The sequence below is a fragment of the Oncorhynchus masou genome, chromosome 16 (genome assembly GCF_036934945.1).
Source record: "Oncorhynchus masou masou isolate Uvic2021 chromosome 16, UVic_Omas_1.1, whole genome shotgun sequence".
NCBI lineage: Eukaryota > Metazoa > Chordata > Actinopteri > Salmoniformes > Salmonidae > Oncorhynchus > Oncorhynchus masou.
Window position 1 is genome coordinate 24,567,869 of NC_088227.1, and position 15,125 is coordinate 24,582,993.

A 15,125-nucleotide genomic window follows, 5' to 3' on the forward strand; every position below is an offset into this window, starting at 1 on the left:
TGCCAAGGCAACCATGTGCCGCACCATGCAGACACACCCACACATCCCATCTGCCTGACAGCATCACTCCTCCCTCGCCCTCCCTTGTTCGCTGACACAATCTCTCCCTTTCTCCCTCTACTCTCTATCCGCCTCGATTCTCCTTCCCCTTCACCTTGTCAACCATATTTTCTCCCTTACGCATCCGTTCACTCCTTCTCTCTTCTGTTCTCATCCTATTTCTCTTTCATTCGTTCTTTCCATCTGAGCAGAGGTCGTTCAAGAGTTTAACTCCTGGCTCTCTGAACGGAAGGCGGAGCTAAAAGAATGTTCTGACCAATCAGGAGATGTCACCTCCCTGGGAAACAAGGTGGAGAGGCTAAAGGTACTGTCAATCATAGTTAACTGTTGTGTTAACATTATTGTTACTACTGTGTTAGTCTATGCAATATTGCTTTAGTACTGCTCTAAACTATTCACCACCCTTCCCCTCCTGACCCCCAGGTGGCGCAGGAGCGTGTGGAGGAGGGTGAGCAGCACCTTGGCCAGGTGTGTGGCGAGGCAGAGAGGCTGCTGCTCCACCTGCCTAAGGCGGGTTTGGGACAGGTGCAAGAGCGCCTCTCCTCCTGCCAGAGGGACTGGGAGGGGTACAAGGAGGGGTGCAGACAGACCCAACAAGACCTGGAGGAGGGAATCACCCTACTGACAGAGTGAGTGTGTTTGTGTGTATCTAGCAGGTGCTCCTCCTGCTAGAATAGATTGTCCTACCAGTATTGTAAGTGTGAGTTTGTGTAACACAAATAACCCTGTTTATTCTGAGAATGTAGAAGAATGATGTTGTTGTGTTGTGTTGATGCTAGATCATTTCCCAAAGGATATCAAAGTGTTCTAACGAGCTAACTAACTTGACTTGTTTTAGTTATAGTCGTCATATTGGCACTGTTCCGCTTCCTCAGGTTTGAGGGCCGTGTGGAGGGACTAAGGGACTGGCTGGAACAGATGGAGCGTAGCCTGAAGAGAGAGCCTCCTCTGGGGGGAGAGGAGCAGCCAGGAGTCCCTGACAGCACTGACGAGCTGGAAAGAGTGGAAGAGATCCACAGAAAGCTGCTGACAAAGAGGTTTGTGTGTGTTGTGTTCTAAACTAAAGAGCCTTAAATAGCACTGAGATGAGTCATTCATCTTGATAAGGCATGGTGGTGGTACATGTTGCTGTAATGTTGTTATATTTAATTATCGGTACCTGACATACTGTATATACACGCACTGTATGCTAGTCCGTCATTAATTCACTTTAACATGTTGCTTTACCATCTCTCTCTCCCCCAAGGAGTTCTCTGGATCGTCTCAGCCAGGAGGCCCAGTCTCTGCGTGAGGCAGGTCGAGGCTGTGGAGGGGAGCTGAAGGCCACAGCCCAGCTCCAGACCCACCACCAGACCTTGCTGCAGGGGACCAGGGAGCGCCTGAGAGGGTGCCTGGAGAGCCAGGCATTCGGAGAGACCCTGCATGGGGTGTGGCTTTGGCTGGAGGACATCCAGGAGCGTCTGGGAAGTCTGGGGAGCACTATGGGCAACAAAAAGGAGCTGGAAGAGAGGCTGGAGCAAGTGCAGGTATGTAAGGAGGGAGCCGTGCCACACACACACACACACACACACACACACACACACACACACACACACACACACACACACACACACACACACACACACACACACTCGGACACACATTTAAGACATTTGTTGATTTACACATCCTTTCACACACTCTCCGCATTCTGCATACACACCCACACACCCTGTGACTGGAGTAATACAATGCTGCAGTTCTTCGATCAGACACAAGAGAGCGCTGTTGTTTACTTCTGTACTGGAAGTCTTCCTGCCTGAACACAGTACTATAATAGTGATCGTCCCCTCTGACCCTATTGTTGATCCATTCAGGACATCCTGCTTCTGAAGGGTGAGGGCGAGGTGAAGTTGAACATGGCGGTGGGGAAGGGTGAATTGGCCATCAGGAGCAACAGTGCGGTGGCGGGACAGGAAGTGATCCGCTCTCAGCTGCAGGAAGTGGAGGACGTGTGGGCCACGCTGCTGGTGACCGCCATGAGCTGCCACAGGTAGAGACCCTTCCATGTCTCAACCCGGCACAGCCAGAAGACTGGCCACCCCTCAGAGCCTGGTTCCTCTTTAGGTTTCTTCCTAGGCTCCGGCCTTTCTAGAGTTTTTCCTAGCCACCGTGCTTCTACATCTGCATTGCTTGCTGTTTGGGGTTTTAGGCTGGGTTTCTGTATAACACTTTGTGACATCAGCTCATGTAAAAAGGGCTTTATAAATACATTTGATTGATTGATTCCATTCACAATGTCAAACTTAAAGTAATCTGATAATAACCATAACATAACCTAAAGATTGTTTTGTAATCTTGAGATTTTACCTCACTTCAGCTGATGGTCAGTGCTGGCTTATTCTTGCTTGCCAGGCTTGGAGGCTGCTGGGAATGGGACCAGTATTGCCACAATAACATTAACGTCTATTAGATGTATCCTATTAAATCATCACTTGACTTTGGCTTTGTTATACTGAGTTTCCAAATGCCACACCCTTAGATGTGGTTTAAGACCACCTGTGTTAGCGATCTCTTCTGGATTGTATTCATCATATCATATTTATGTCTAAATACCATTAATTACAATTAGGTTCCGAACATAATGAGAAGTATTTGTCTCTTTGTGTATGTGTCTGTCGTGTGTGTGTGTGTGTGTGTTAATTGAGTGGTTAGTGCCCCTCCTGCTAGAATTGATTGATCTCATTAGGGACTAAATGGAGGATGGCAAGCAAGAGGGATCTCACATGGGGTGTGTGTGTGTGTGTGTGTTTAAGGAGGGGAGGGTTTTTAGTGGGAGCCAAGGGGTGGCAGTGTGTGTGTGTGTGTGTGTGTGTGTGTGTGTGTGTGTGTGTGTGTGTGTGTGTGTGTGTGTGTGTGTGTGTGTGTGTGTGTGTGTGTGTGTGTGTGTGTGTGTGTGTGTGTGTGTGATATCCATCTAATAAAATGTGCCTGTATATTTGTCTACATTTTAATACACATCTACAATATATCTCACCTCTGTATTATTCCATACGCCTCATCTCTCCTAGTCGCCTGGAGTGGACGGTGGCCCAGTGGGGGTGTTACCTGGACAGTGAGGCCCAGCTGCAGTGCTGGTTGGAGGCAGTGGAGGGGGACATATGTGGCCCTCTCATCCCTCAGCCTGGCCTCAGAGAGAAGGCTTCCCAGCTGGAGAGACTGCAGACCCTGCTGGCTGACCTCCAGGAACACCAGGGGTCCCTATCCAGTCTGGAGGAGAGGGCGGCAGAGCTCTTCAAGAAGACCGGGGATGCAGCTTTCAGCCAGGAGGCCCGCGCTGAGTTGCAGGGGCAGTTTGATGACCTCATAGCACTCGTAGAAGTGAGGAAGTTGTTTGTGGTGTTGGCTGGATCGTCATCTTGACCAATGTTGTTGTTTTGGGGAACCATTGGTTAAGATTATTGATTTTTGTGACTGTCCCTATCCTTTAGGAGAGGGTGGGACTATCAGAGGGCGTGGTCAGGGAACACCAGCAGTACCTGGAGACTGTGAGGGAGCTCACTGATTGGCTGATGTCAGCAGGGGAGGAACTACAGCGCTGGTCTGATACATTGGGAGACTCCGTCTCTTTACAGAGGAGGCTATCAGAAGTGCGGGTAAGAGGACTCCAGAATACACGATACCCTGGTCCTAAATCAACCCCTAGCCACTTCACTTCCCTAACTCATCACCTGCACTGGCTAAGCTTTTAGTATTTGGTATTTTATTAGGATCCCCAGTAGCTGTGGCGATAGCAGCAGCTACTCTTTCTGGGGTCCACAAAAATATAGAGCATAATGTAGGACGTTAACAGGCAAGATCAACTCAAGGACAGAACTACATAAATGTAAATACATAAATCTCTCTAGACAACCTTGTGCTTCTTGTCATAGAATGTCTACATGTTAATTTACTCATTAAACAGAGCCTCTCATCCAAAACTATTGATACATTAGAGTGGAGTTTGTTCAATACATCAAGTGAGACATATTCTATTTTGTACTCCACACATTTCTGACAGCTCAATTGTTCAAATATCCTGTGAAAAGGAACAAGAAAATTGCTGTTCACATTTTCCCCTGTTAGTCGATCCCTCCTGCAATTACAGAGGCGAAAAAATGTGTGCGAACATATTGATTTGCATTTTTATTCACACGCTGGGTCTCAATGATCACATTATAAGTGTGTGTGTGCCATGTGTGTGTGTGTGTGTGTGTGTGTGTGTGTGTGTGTGTGTGTGTGTGTGTGTGTGTGTGTGTGTGTGTGTGTGTGTGTGTGTGTGTGTGTGTGTGTGTGAGTGAGTGTATTTTTTTAATGAAACAGAAATATAAATGCATGTAGTTCCCTGTACTGTATACACAGTAACTGCTGCATTTCTATTTGTGTGAGCACTCAGTGGTAATTTCTCCCCGTTGGCGCCTGAATGTGGCTCTCCTCTTTTATTCCCTCCATCAGGTTGCTGCTATCACACTAAAGTGTTAGCTTTTCACACTCTCTGCCTCTCCAGCCACTCCAATCTGAGCAAGAGAGAGGGGGTGAGAGAGAAAAGAAGAGAGAGAGAAGAGGAAAGATAGAGAAAAAGGGGAAAGAGAGAAAAATGAAGATAGAGAAAATGAGAGAGAGAAAAATGAAGAGAGAGAAAAGAGGAAAGAGAGAGAAAAATGAAGAGAGAGAAAAGGGGAGAGAGAGAGAGAAAAGAGGAGAGAAAAATGAAGAGAGAGAAAGGGGGCGAGTGAATGAGTGGTAGAGAGAGAAAAAGAGCAGAAGAAGAAAATGGGAGCTGGAAAGAAGGGAGAAATAAGAGGGAGAAAAGGAAATAATATGAATGAGAAGATACAGTGAGGGTGGGAGAGAGAGAGTAAGGTATATAAGGAGGAAAAAGCCCTACCCTATAGGCTGCCTTAAATAGAATCAGCATTAGAATCAAAGACGTTTGCGACAGCAGTGCCAGTTACCGTAGCAACTTTTGTTCTTCTCCCTCTCTCCCTCCATCCCTCCACCCCCCTCCCTCCATCCCTCCATCCCCCTCCCTCCTTCCCTTCACGTAATCAGGAGCGGGTGGAGTGTCGGTTGCTGGAGGGCCGTGATCGTCTCAGTCGCGTGCGTCGGAGCAGTGGAGCCACAGCTGAACACACAGCGGCTGGAGGGTGTGAGGCCATGGACCGCCAGCTAGGGGCGCTAGCCCAGGCTCTGGAGCAGTGGGAGGGGGCCGCCCTGAGAGCCCGCGACGGCCTGGAAAGGGCCCTCACTACGGCAACAGAGCAGGAGCAGGAGTACGAGCGTCTGACCGCCAGGATGGAGGAGGAGCTTAGGGAGCTTGATGGGCGGCTAAAGGGGTGGAGCCAGGAGCTGAGCAGAGCGGAGGGAAGGAGCAGTGGGGAGGAGGCAGTGGAGGGGTGGCAGCAGGCTAAGGTAAGGGCTGTGTTAAAAGGTACACTGTAGTGTAGACCAAGGCTCTTCAAGGTGGAGCTATGATGATGATAACAATGATAATGATGGGGCCTTATTCAATAGGTAATGCAAAGCCATGTTTGCTCTGTCTTGTGCTGTGAGAAAATGTTTTCAGTAAAGCTGGCAGAGAAAGTCTGATCGATGTTGTCACACACATACTGTACACACACACACACACACACACACACACACACACACACACACACACACACACACACACACACACACACACACACACACACACATTATTTCTCTGTCAGTAATTATCCATTTGATTTGTAAATCCAGACATAAAACAGATGAAATGTGTAAATGTGACGACTTAGGAGTGACAGCTACAATCCCCTCTCTCTCTCTCTCTCGCTCTGTTTCTGTCACTCCCTTCACATCTCTTAATTTCTCCAGCGCCCCACTCACCCCCTCCCTTCTCTTTCTCCAATTTTCTCTCTTTTTCCTGTATTCTCTCTGACATTTGTATTCTCCCTCTCTCTCTCGGTCATTCTCTGTATATAAACGTGTCTAAACTGAAGTCTCCAGCAGTACAGTAATGTGTTTTCCTGCTGCCGAGGGACTCAGTCTAGTCCCAGTGTGTTTCTGTGGATGTGTTTCCTACTTCCCCCTTCCCTGTCCTGTGATTTACAACAAGCACAGGATGTTTAGAGTTTTCTCTCTGTTATGTCAAGGACTCCGTGGCTTAACATTGGAATGTTAGTCGCCTTGATTTTCTCCCATTGTCTCTTTTGTCATTTCTTTGACGATCTTGATTTGGGGCTGTTTTGGAAAAGAAGGAGAAGTCCTCCCTCTCCTCCTCTTCCCTGTTTCCTGTATCCAGCCTTGTTTATGTTATCAGTTTGTGTGAGCTCTCCTGCATCTGCACGAGCTGACAGCTGAATTCCACTGGGGGGAGAGGGAGGAGGGAGAGAGGGAGGGGGAGAGAGGGAGGAGGGAGAGAGCGAGCGTGAAAGAGAAAAACAGTGAAGTGAGGGAGCGGTGAGAACTAGGGAGGCTAGAAAGCGAGGGAGTAACAGGCAAAGAGAGAGAGAACTAGATCAATAAGGAGGCAGAGGGGAGGAGAGAGGGAGGGACAGAGGCAGAATCCAGATAGAAAAGGAGAGAGAACTGGGAGTCTAAGCAATGTGAGTAGAACTTGAGAGTGTGTGTGTGAGAGAGAGAGAGAGAGAGAGGAGTGGAGGGAAAAGAGGGAAAAGAGGCAGGGAGGGAGGAGGGGAGTGTTCAGTGGAGGAGTGAGGGAGCGAGGCATTTTCATATTTTTATGGGAGGAGTGAAATAATCATGACTGTGTGAGTGCAGAATGTGAGGCATGTCGAGGAGAGCGGGAGAGGAGAGCTTTATCCAGGCTCCTTCCTGCCTGCAACGGCCATGCTCCCTGAAGAACAGAAATGCTATTGTACCAACAGTGCCTGAGGACTGAGAAGGAGCACACTAGGGAGTGAATGGAAGCGTGTGTGTGTGTGTGTGTGTGTGTGTGTGTGTGTGTGTGTGTGTGTGTGTGTGTGTGTGTGGTGACTAGTGTTCTGCAGATCCGACCCTCCGCAGATCTGCCTGGCCTTGACACACTCTGACACACAGAACACACGGAGCTGAGCTGAGCTTGGTGTTCTCTCTCTGGGTCTGTATGTTTTCAGGAGACACTGGAGGGCTTGCTGAGTGCTGAGCCCATGGCAGACAGGCTGAAGGCTCAACTCAATGACCTGGTCCGCTACTCCAGAGACCTGGGACCCCACTCAGACAGGGTCACTGCTCTCATCAAACAACACAACAGGTAGGTGTGTGTGTACTTGTATTTATGTATTATCCCTAATCCAAGGCAGCAGCTACTCTTCCTTGGGTCCAGCGAAGTACAATATACTTCACAACAGATTTCACAACACATTAAGTGTGTGCCCTCAGGCCACTACTCTACTACCACATATCTACAACACCAAAACCCTGTGTGCGTGTGTTTATGTTATCATGTCAGTGTATAATGGTGTCTAAACTGAAGTCTCCAGCAGTACAGTAATGTGTGTGTGTTGTAACGGGTTAAAGGTGACAGGGAACAAGGGACAAGCGAGACAGAGGCACCGGTTGCTAGGAGACCTCCATCCTCCTTTCCTCTCCACCTCTCTCTGTGTTTTTGTTTTGGTGTTGTTTCCCGGTTTCATTTTATGCCAGACTAACTGTGCTGTCGAAGGAAAGCAAAGCTAATTCATGCTGTCTTATTTACATGCAGATACATTGCAAGCGTGTGTATATTGACGGATGTGTAACTGCCTGTTATTGAGTCCGTATGTATGCCTGCCCCCGTTTAACTCTTGTTGGTAAACATGTCACGTGGTGCTGTTCAGAGAAAAAACAAGACTTTAGGAATTCCAATGACATGATGAATTAATTCACTTGAATTTACATACTACTTCCGTTTGTTCTATATGCCTTCGCTTGTTTACCTGAATGTAATGCCTTAGACTTGAATGTATGTCACACAGAACAATATCTGTCCGGGTCATCACTAAAACAAAGAGATCGTTTATGGCTGGATGACCCTTGAGTCAAGTCTATTCAGAGGTAGTTGAGGTGAACTTGTCATAAGGACAACCCTTTCTCTGGGTTGAAGGCGAAGCTTCCACAGACTCAGCATCTGTGCTGTTTGCATTAGGTGTTGTGGACGGAGAGAGAGAGCGAGGGAGAGGGCAGCCCTCCTCCTTTGCCCTCCTCCGTTCCTCTTCAAATTTCGTCTGTCACAGCAGTTAAAAGTGCTTCCTACACACATGTTCATTCCCACTGTGAAGGCCCCCTCTAGCCTCAAGCACCATTAACACTCAAGGGTGTGTGTGTGTGTGCCTTGTTGTCAGTTTCTCACGCCCCCCCTCCCTCCCTTGGACAGTACCTGTCATTGAAACATATGTCTTCTCACCTTGTTCTCTATCTCCTCTCATCCCTCTCGTCCTCCATGTCTCCCCCTTCCCTTCACACGCTGCCCTCTCTATCTGATCCTGTCTCGTTCATTCATCAATATTCTCCTTGCATCCATCTCCATCCCTATTTCTCTACCAAACACATTGTCACCCTCTGGCCTCCCCTTCATCCCCTTTATGTATGGTAACTCTACACCAACCTATCTGTACTCCCTTCTTCTTCCTCCTCCTCTGAACCCTAACCTCCACACATGCTCTCTCAACCCCCACCGCTCCCCCCCAAGTCATACCTTCCACTTCAACCACTTCTTAATTCCTCCATCTGCTTATCCCTCTCCCTCTATCTCTCCATCTGCCCATCCTTCTCCCTCTGTCTCTCCATCTGCCCATCCTTCTCCCTCTGTCTCTCCATCTGCCCATCCTTCTCCCTCTGTCTCTCCATCTGCCCATCCTTCTCCCTCTGTCTCTCCATCTGCCCATCCTTCTCCATCTGTCTCTCCATCTGCCCATCCTTCTCCCTCTGTCTCTCCATCTGCCCATCCTTCTCCCTCTATCTCTCCATCTGCCCATCCTTCTCCCTCTGTCTCTCCATCTGTCCATCCTTCTCCCTCTGTCTCTCCATCTGCCCATCCTTCTCCCTCTGTCTCTCCATCTGCCCATCCTTCTCCCTCTATCTCTCCATCTGCCCATCCTTCTCCCTCTGTCTCTCCATCTGCCCATTTTCTCCCTCTGTCTCTCCATCTTCCCATCCTCCTTCTGTCTCTCCATCTGCCCATCCTTCTCTCTCTGTCTCTCCATCTGCCCATCCTTCTCCCTCTGTCTCTCCATCTGCCCATTCTTCTCCCTCTGTCTCTCCATCTGCCCATCCTTATCCCTGTCTCTCCATCTGCCCATCCTTATCCCTCTGTCTCTCCATCTGCCCATCCTTCTCCCTCTGTCTCTCAATCTGCCCATCCTTCTCCCTCTGTCTCTCCATCTGCCCATCCTTCTCCCTCTGTCTCTCCATCTGCCCATCCTTCTCCCTCTATCTCTCCATCTGCCCATCCTCCTTCTGTCTCTCCATCTGCCCATCCTTCTCCCTCTGTCTCTCCATCTGCCTATCCTTCTCCCTCTGTCTCTCCATCTGCCCATCCTTCTCCCTCTGTCTCTCCATCTGCCCATCCTCCTCCCTCTATCTCTCCATCTGCCCATCCTTCTCTCTCTGTCTCTCCATCTGCCCATCCTTCTCCCTCTGTCTCTCCATCTGCCCATCCTCCTTCTGTCTCTCCATCTGCCCATCTTTCTCCCTCTGTCTCTCCATCTGCCTATCCTTCTCCCTCTGTCTTTCCATCTGCCCATCTTTCTCCCTCTATCTCTCCATCTGCCCATCCTTCTCCCTCTGTCTCTCCATCTGCCCATCCTTCTCCCTCTGTCTTTCCATCTGCCCATCCTTCTCCCTCTGTCTCTCCATCTGCCCATCCTTCTCCCTCTATCTCTCCATCTGCCCATCCTTCTCCCTCTGTCTCTCCATCTGCCCATCCTTCTCCCTCTGTCTCTCAATCTGCCCATCCTTCTCCCTCTGTCTCTCCATCTGCCCATCCTTCTCCCTCTGTCTCTCCATCTGCCCATCCTTCTCCCTCTGTCTCTCCATCTGCCCATCCTTCTCCCTCTATCTCTCCATCTGCCCATCCTTCTCCCTCTGTCTCTCCATCTGCCCATCCTTCTCCCTCTGTCTCTCCATCTGCCCATCCTCCTTCTGTCTCTCCATCTGCCCATCTTTCTCCCTCTGTCTCTCCATCTGCCTATCCTTCTCCCTCTGTCTCTCCATCTGCCAATCCTTCTCCCTCTATCTCTCCATCTGCCCATCCTTCTCCCTCTGTCTCTCCATCTGCCCATCCTCCCTCTGTCTCTCCATCTGCCCATCCTTCTCTCTCTGTCTCTCCATCTGCCCATCCTTCTCCCTCTGTCTCTCCATCTGCCCATTCTTCTCCCTCTGTCTTTCCATCTGCCCATCCTTATCCCTGTCTCTCCATCTGCCCATCCTTATCCTTCTGTCTCTCCATCTGCCCATCCTTCTCCCTCTGTCTCTCCATCTGCCCATCCTTCTCCCTCTGTCTCTCCATCTGCCCATCCTTCTCCCTCTGTCTCTCCATCTGCCCATCCTTCTCCCTCTATCTCTCCATCTGACCATCCTCCTTCTGTCTCTCCATCTGCCCATCCTTATCCCTGTCTCTCCATCTGCCCATCCTTATCCCTCTGTCTCTCCATCTGCCCATCCTTCTCCCTCTGTCTCTCAATCTGCCCATCCTTCTCCCTCTGTCTCTCCATCTGCCCATCCTTCTCCCTCTGTCTCTCCATCTGCCCATCCTTCTCCCTCTATCTCTCCATCTGCCCATCCTCCTTCTGTCTCTCCATCTGCCCATCCTTCTCCCTCTGTCTCTCCATCTGCCTATCCTTCTCCCTCTGTCTCTCCATCTGCCCATCCTTCTCCCTCTGTCTCTCCATCTGCCCATCCTCCTCCCTCTATCTCTCCATCTGCCCATCCTTCTCTCTCTGTCTCTCCATCTGCCCATCCTTCTCCCTCTGTCTCTCCATCTGCCCATCCTCCTTCTGTCTCTCCATCTGCCCATCTTTCTCCCTCTGTCTCTCCATCTGCCTATCCTTCTCCCTCTGTCTTTCCATCTGCCCATCTTTCTCCCTCTATCTCTCCATCTGCCCATCCTTCTCCCTCTGTCTCTCCATCTGCCCATCCTTCTCCCTCTGTCTTTCCATCTGCCCATCCTTCTCCCTCTGTCTCTCCATCTGCCCATCCTTCTCCCTCTATCTCTCCATCTGCCCATCCTTCTCCCTCTGTCTCTCCATCTGCCCATCCTTCTCCCTCTGTCTCTCAATCTGCCCATCCTTCTCCCTCTGTCTCTCCATCTGCCCATCCTTCTCCCTCTGTCTCTCCATCTGCCCATCCTTCTCCCTCTGTCTCTCCATCTGCCCATCCTTCTCCCTCTATCTCTCCATCTGCCCATCCTTCTCCCTCTGTCTCTCCATCTGCCCATCCTTCTCCCTCTGTCTCTCCATCTGCCCATCCTCCTTCTGTCTCTCCATCTGCCCATCTTTCTCCCTCTGTCTCTCCATCTGCCTATCCTTCTCCCTCTGTCTCTCCATCTGCCAATCCTTCTCCCTCTATCTCTCCATCTGCCCATCCTTCTCCCTCTGTCTCTCCATCTGCCCATCCTCCCTCTGTCTCTCCATCTGCCCATCCTTCTCTCTCTGTCTCTCCATCTGCCCATCCTTCTCCCTCTGTCTCTCCATCTGCCCATTCTTCTCCCTCTGTCTTTCCATCTGCCCATCCTTATCCCTGTCTCTCCATCTGCCCATCCTTATCCTTCTGTCTCTCCATCTGCCCATCCTTCTCCCTCTGTCTCTCCATCTGCCCATCCTTCTCCCTCTGTCTCTCCATCTGCCCATCCTTCTCCCTCTGTCTCTCCATCTGCCCATCCTTCTCCCTCTATCTCTCCATCTGACCATCCTCCTTCTGTCTCTCCATCTGCCCATCCTTCTCCCTCTGTCTCTCCATCTGCCTATCCTTCTCCCTCTGTCTCTCCATCTGCCCATCCTTCTCCCTCTGTCTCTCCATCTGCCCATCCTCCTCACTCTATCTCTCCATCTGCCCATCCTTCTCTCTCTGTCTCTCCATCTGCCCATCCTTCTCCCTCTGTCTCTCCATCTGCCCATCCTTCTTCTGTCTCTCCATCTGCCCATCTTTCTCCCTCTGTCTCTCCATCTGCCTATCCTTCTCCCTCTGTCTCTCCATCTGCCCATCTTTCTCCCTCTATCTCTCCATCTGCCCATCCTTCTCCCTCTGTCTCTCCATCTGCCCATCCTTCTCCCTCTGTCTCTCCATCTGCCCATTCTTCTCCCTCTGTCTCTCCATCCGCCCATCCTCCTTCTGTCTCTCCATCTGCCCATCCTTCTCCCTCTGTCTCTCCATCTGCCCATACTTCTCCCTATATGTCTCCATCTGCCCATCCTTCTCCCTCTGTCTCTCCATCTGCCCATCCTCCTTCTGTCTCTCCATCTGCCCATCCTTCTCCCTCTATCTCTCCATCTGCCTATCCTTCTCCCTTTGTCTCTCCATCTGCCCATCTTTCTCCCTCTGTCTCTCCATCTGCCCATCTTTCTCCCTCTGTCTCTCCATCTGCCCATCCTTCTCCCTCTGTCTCTCCATCTGCCCATCTTTCTCCCTCTGTCTCTCCATCTGCCTATCCTTCTCCCTCTGTCTCTCCATCTGCCCATCCTTCTCCCTCTGTCTCTCCATCTGCCCATCCTTCTCCCTCTGTCTCTCCATCCGCCCATCCTTCTCCCTATATGTCTCCATCTGCCCATCCTTCTCCCTCTGTCTCTCCATCTGCCCATCCTCCTTCTCCCTATATGTCTCCATCTGCCCATCCTTCTCCCTCTGTCTCTCCATCTGCCCATCCTTCTCCCTCTGTCTCTCCATCTGCCCATCCTTCTCCCTCTGTCTCTCCATCTGCCCATCCTTCTCCCTATATGTCTCCATCTGCCCATCCTTCTCCCTCTGTCTCTCCATCTGCCCATCCTCCCTCTGTCTCTCCATCTGCCCATCCTTCTCTCTCTGTCTCTCCATCTGCCCATCCTTCTCCCTCTGTCTCTCCATCTGCCCATCCTTCTCCCTATATGTCTCCATCTGCCCATCCTTCTCCCTCTGTCTCTCCATCTGCCCATCCTCCCTCTGTCTCTCCATCTGCCCATCCTTCTCTCTCTGTCTCTCCATCTGCCCATCCTTCTCCCTCTGTCTCTCCATCTGCCCATCCTTCTCCCTCTGTCTCTCCATCTGCCCATCCTTCTCCCTATATGTCTCCATCTGCCCATCCTTCTCCCTCTGTCTCTCCATCTGCCCATCCTTCTCCCTCTGTCTCTCCATCTGCCCATCCTTCTCCCTCTGTCTCTCCATCTGCCCATCCTTCTCCCTCTGTCTCTCAATCTGCCCATCCTTCTCCCTCTATCTCTCCATCTGCCCATCCTTCTCCCTCTGTCTCTCCATCTGCCCATCCTTCTCCCTCTGTCTCTCCATCTGCCCATCCTTCTCCCTCTGTCTCTCCATCCGCCCATCCTTCTCCCTATATGTCTCCATCTGCCCATCCTTCTCCCTCTGTCTCTCCATCTGCCCATCCTCCTTCTCCCTATATGTCTCCATCTGCCCATCCTTCTCCCTCTGTCTCTCCATCTGCCCATCCTTCTCCCTCTGTCTCTCCATCTGCCCATCCTTCTCCCTCTGTCTCTCCATCTGCCCATCCTTCTCCCTATATGTCTCCATCTGCCCATCCTTCTCCCTCTGTCTCTCCATCTGCCCATCCTCCCTCTGTCTCTCCATCTGCCCATCCTTCTCTCTCTGTCTCTCCATCTGCCCATCCTTCTCCCTCTGTCTCTCCATCTGCCCATCCTTCTCCCTATATGTCTCCATCTGCCCATCCTTCTCCCTCTGTCTCTCCATCTGCCCATCCTCCCTCTGTCTCTCCATCTGCCCATCCTTCTCTCTCTGTCTCTCCATCTGCCCATCCTTCTCCCTCTGTCTCTCCATCTGCCCATCCTTCTCCCTCTGTCTCTCCATCTGCCCATCCTTCTCCCTATATGTCTCCATCTGCCCATCCTTCTCCCTCTGTCTCTCCATCTGCCCATCCTTCTCCCTCTGTCTCTCCATCTGCCCATCCTTCTCCCTCTGTCTCTCCATCTGCCCATCCTTCTCCCTCTGTCTCTCAATCTGCCCATCCTTCTCCCTCTATCTCTCCATCTGCCCATCCTTCTCCCTCTGTCTCTCCATCTGCCCATCCTTCTCCCTCTGTCTCTCCATCTGCCCATCCTTCTCCCTCTGTCTCTCCATCTGCCCATCCTTCTCCCTCTGTCTCTCCATCTGCCCATCCTTCTCCCTCTGTCTCTCCACCTGCCCATCCTTCTCCCTCTATCTCTCCATCTGCCCATCCTTCTCCCTCTGTCTCTCCACCTGCCCATCCTTCTCCCTCTGTCTCTCCACCTGCCCATCCTTCTCCCTCTGTCTCTCCATCTGCCCATCCTTCTCCCTCTGTCTCTCCATCTGCCCATCCTTCTCCCTCTGTCTCCCTTCATCATTACAAACATGATCATATCTACGTATGCTACGTATGTTATATACAGGATGTAAGGAAACCTATAGCTTTGTTGTCACTTTCCCTTCTGTTCATTGTTGTTAGGTATATTATTGCAACCTTGTGATTCTCCCTCTATCTCTTCATCTATCCATCCATCTCTCTATCTCTCCATCTGTCCATCCATCTCTCTATCTCTCCATCTATCCATCCATCTCTCTCTCTCCTTCAGTCTGAGTCTGCGTGCATCCAGAGAGTGCCAGAATAAGGAGCGTCTGCTGGAGCAGAGGTTCAGAGCAGCCCTCAGGGACTTCCAACAGTGGCTGGTCAACGTTAAGATCAGCACGGCCAAGTGTTTCGACATCCCCCAGAGTGTCACTGAGGCCTCCACTGGTCTACTGAGGATACAGGTGAGATGTTTCATCCTTTACAGACCTTTAATTACTTCTAATATACAGTCAATTACCTTTATCAGAATACATCATTAGCAAAATACAGAATCTCATACTTCCATAGTGAGTGGTCAGGGGGGTGTCCCCCCTCAGTTTGCCCGCTGTAGAGTGTC

The 15,125-nt window shown here is 50.7% G+C and overlaps 2 protein-coding genes across 5 annotated transcripts in view; both read left to right on the forward strand.

Annotated features, from left to right (window-relative positions):
- LOC135557295 (nesprin-1-like) overlaps window positions 1–3,791 on the forward strand; it is an 86,309-nt gene extending 82,518 nt beyond the window's left edge. Inside the window, exons 45-51 of the mRNA XM_064990479.1 lie at window positions 252–364; window positions 484–689; window positions 936–1,097; window positions 1,307–1,586; window positions 1,917–2,092; window positions 3,111–3,420; window positions 3,531–3,791. Coding sequence (XP_064846551.1) covers window positions 252–364; window positions 484–689; window positions 936–1,097; window positions 1,307–1,586; window positions 1,917–2,092; window positions 3,111–3,420; window positions 3,531–3,791 — 1,508 coding nt within the window. The remainder of the gene's footprint in view (window positions 1–251; window positions 365–483; window positions 690–935; window positions 1,098–1,306; window positions 1,587–1,916; window positions 2,093–3,110; window positions 3,421–3,530) is intronic.
- A 1,361-nt stretch (window positions 3,792–5,152) lies between these two features.
- Window positions 5,153–15,125, forward strand: part of syne1a (spectrin repeat containing, nuclear envelope 1a) — a 130,854-nt gene continuing 120,881 nt past the window's right edge. For all 4 annotated transcript variants that reach the window (XM_064991280.1, XM_064991281.1, XM_064991282.1 and 1 more), the window contains exons 1-3: window positions 5,153–5,490; window positions 7,176–7,312; window positions 14,793–14,970. In XM_064991280.1, coding sequence (XP_064847352.1) covers window positions 5,236–5,490; window positions 7,176–7,312; window positions 14,793–14,970 — 570 coding nt within the window. In that variant the 5' untranslated portion in view covers window positions 5,153–5,235. The remainder of the gene's footprint in view (window positions 5,491–7,175; window positions 7,313–14,792; window positions 14,971–15,125) is intronic.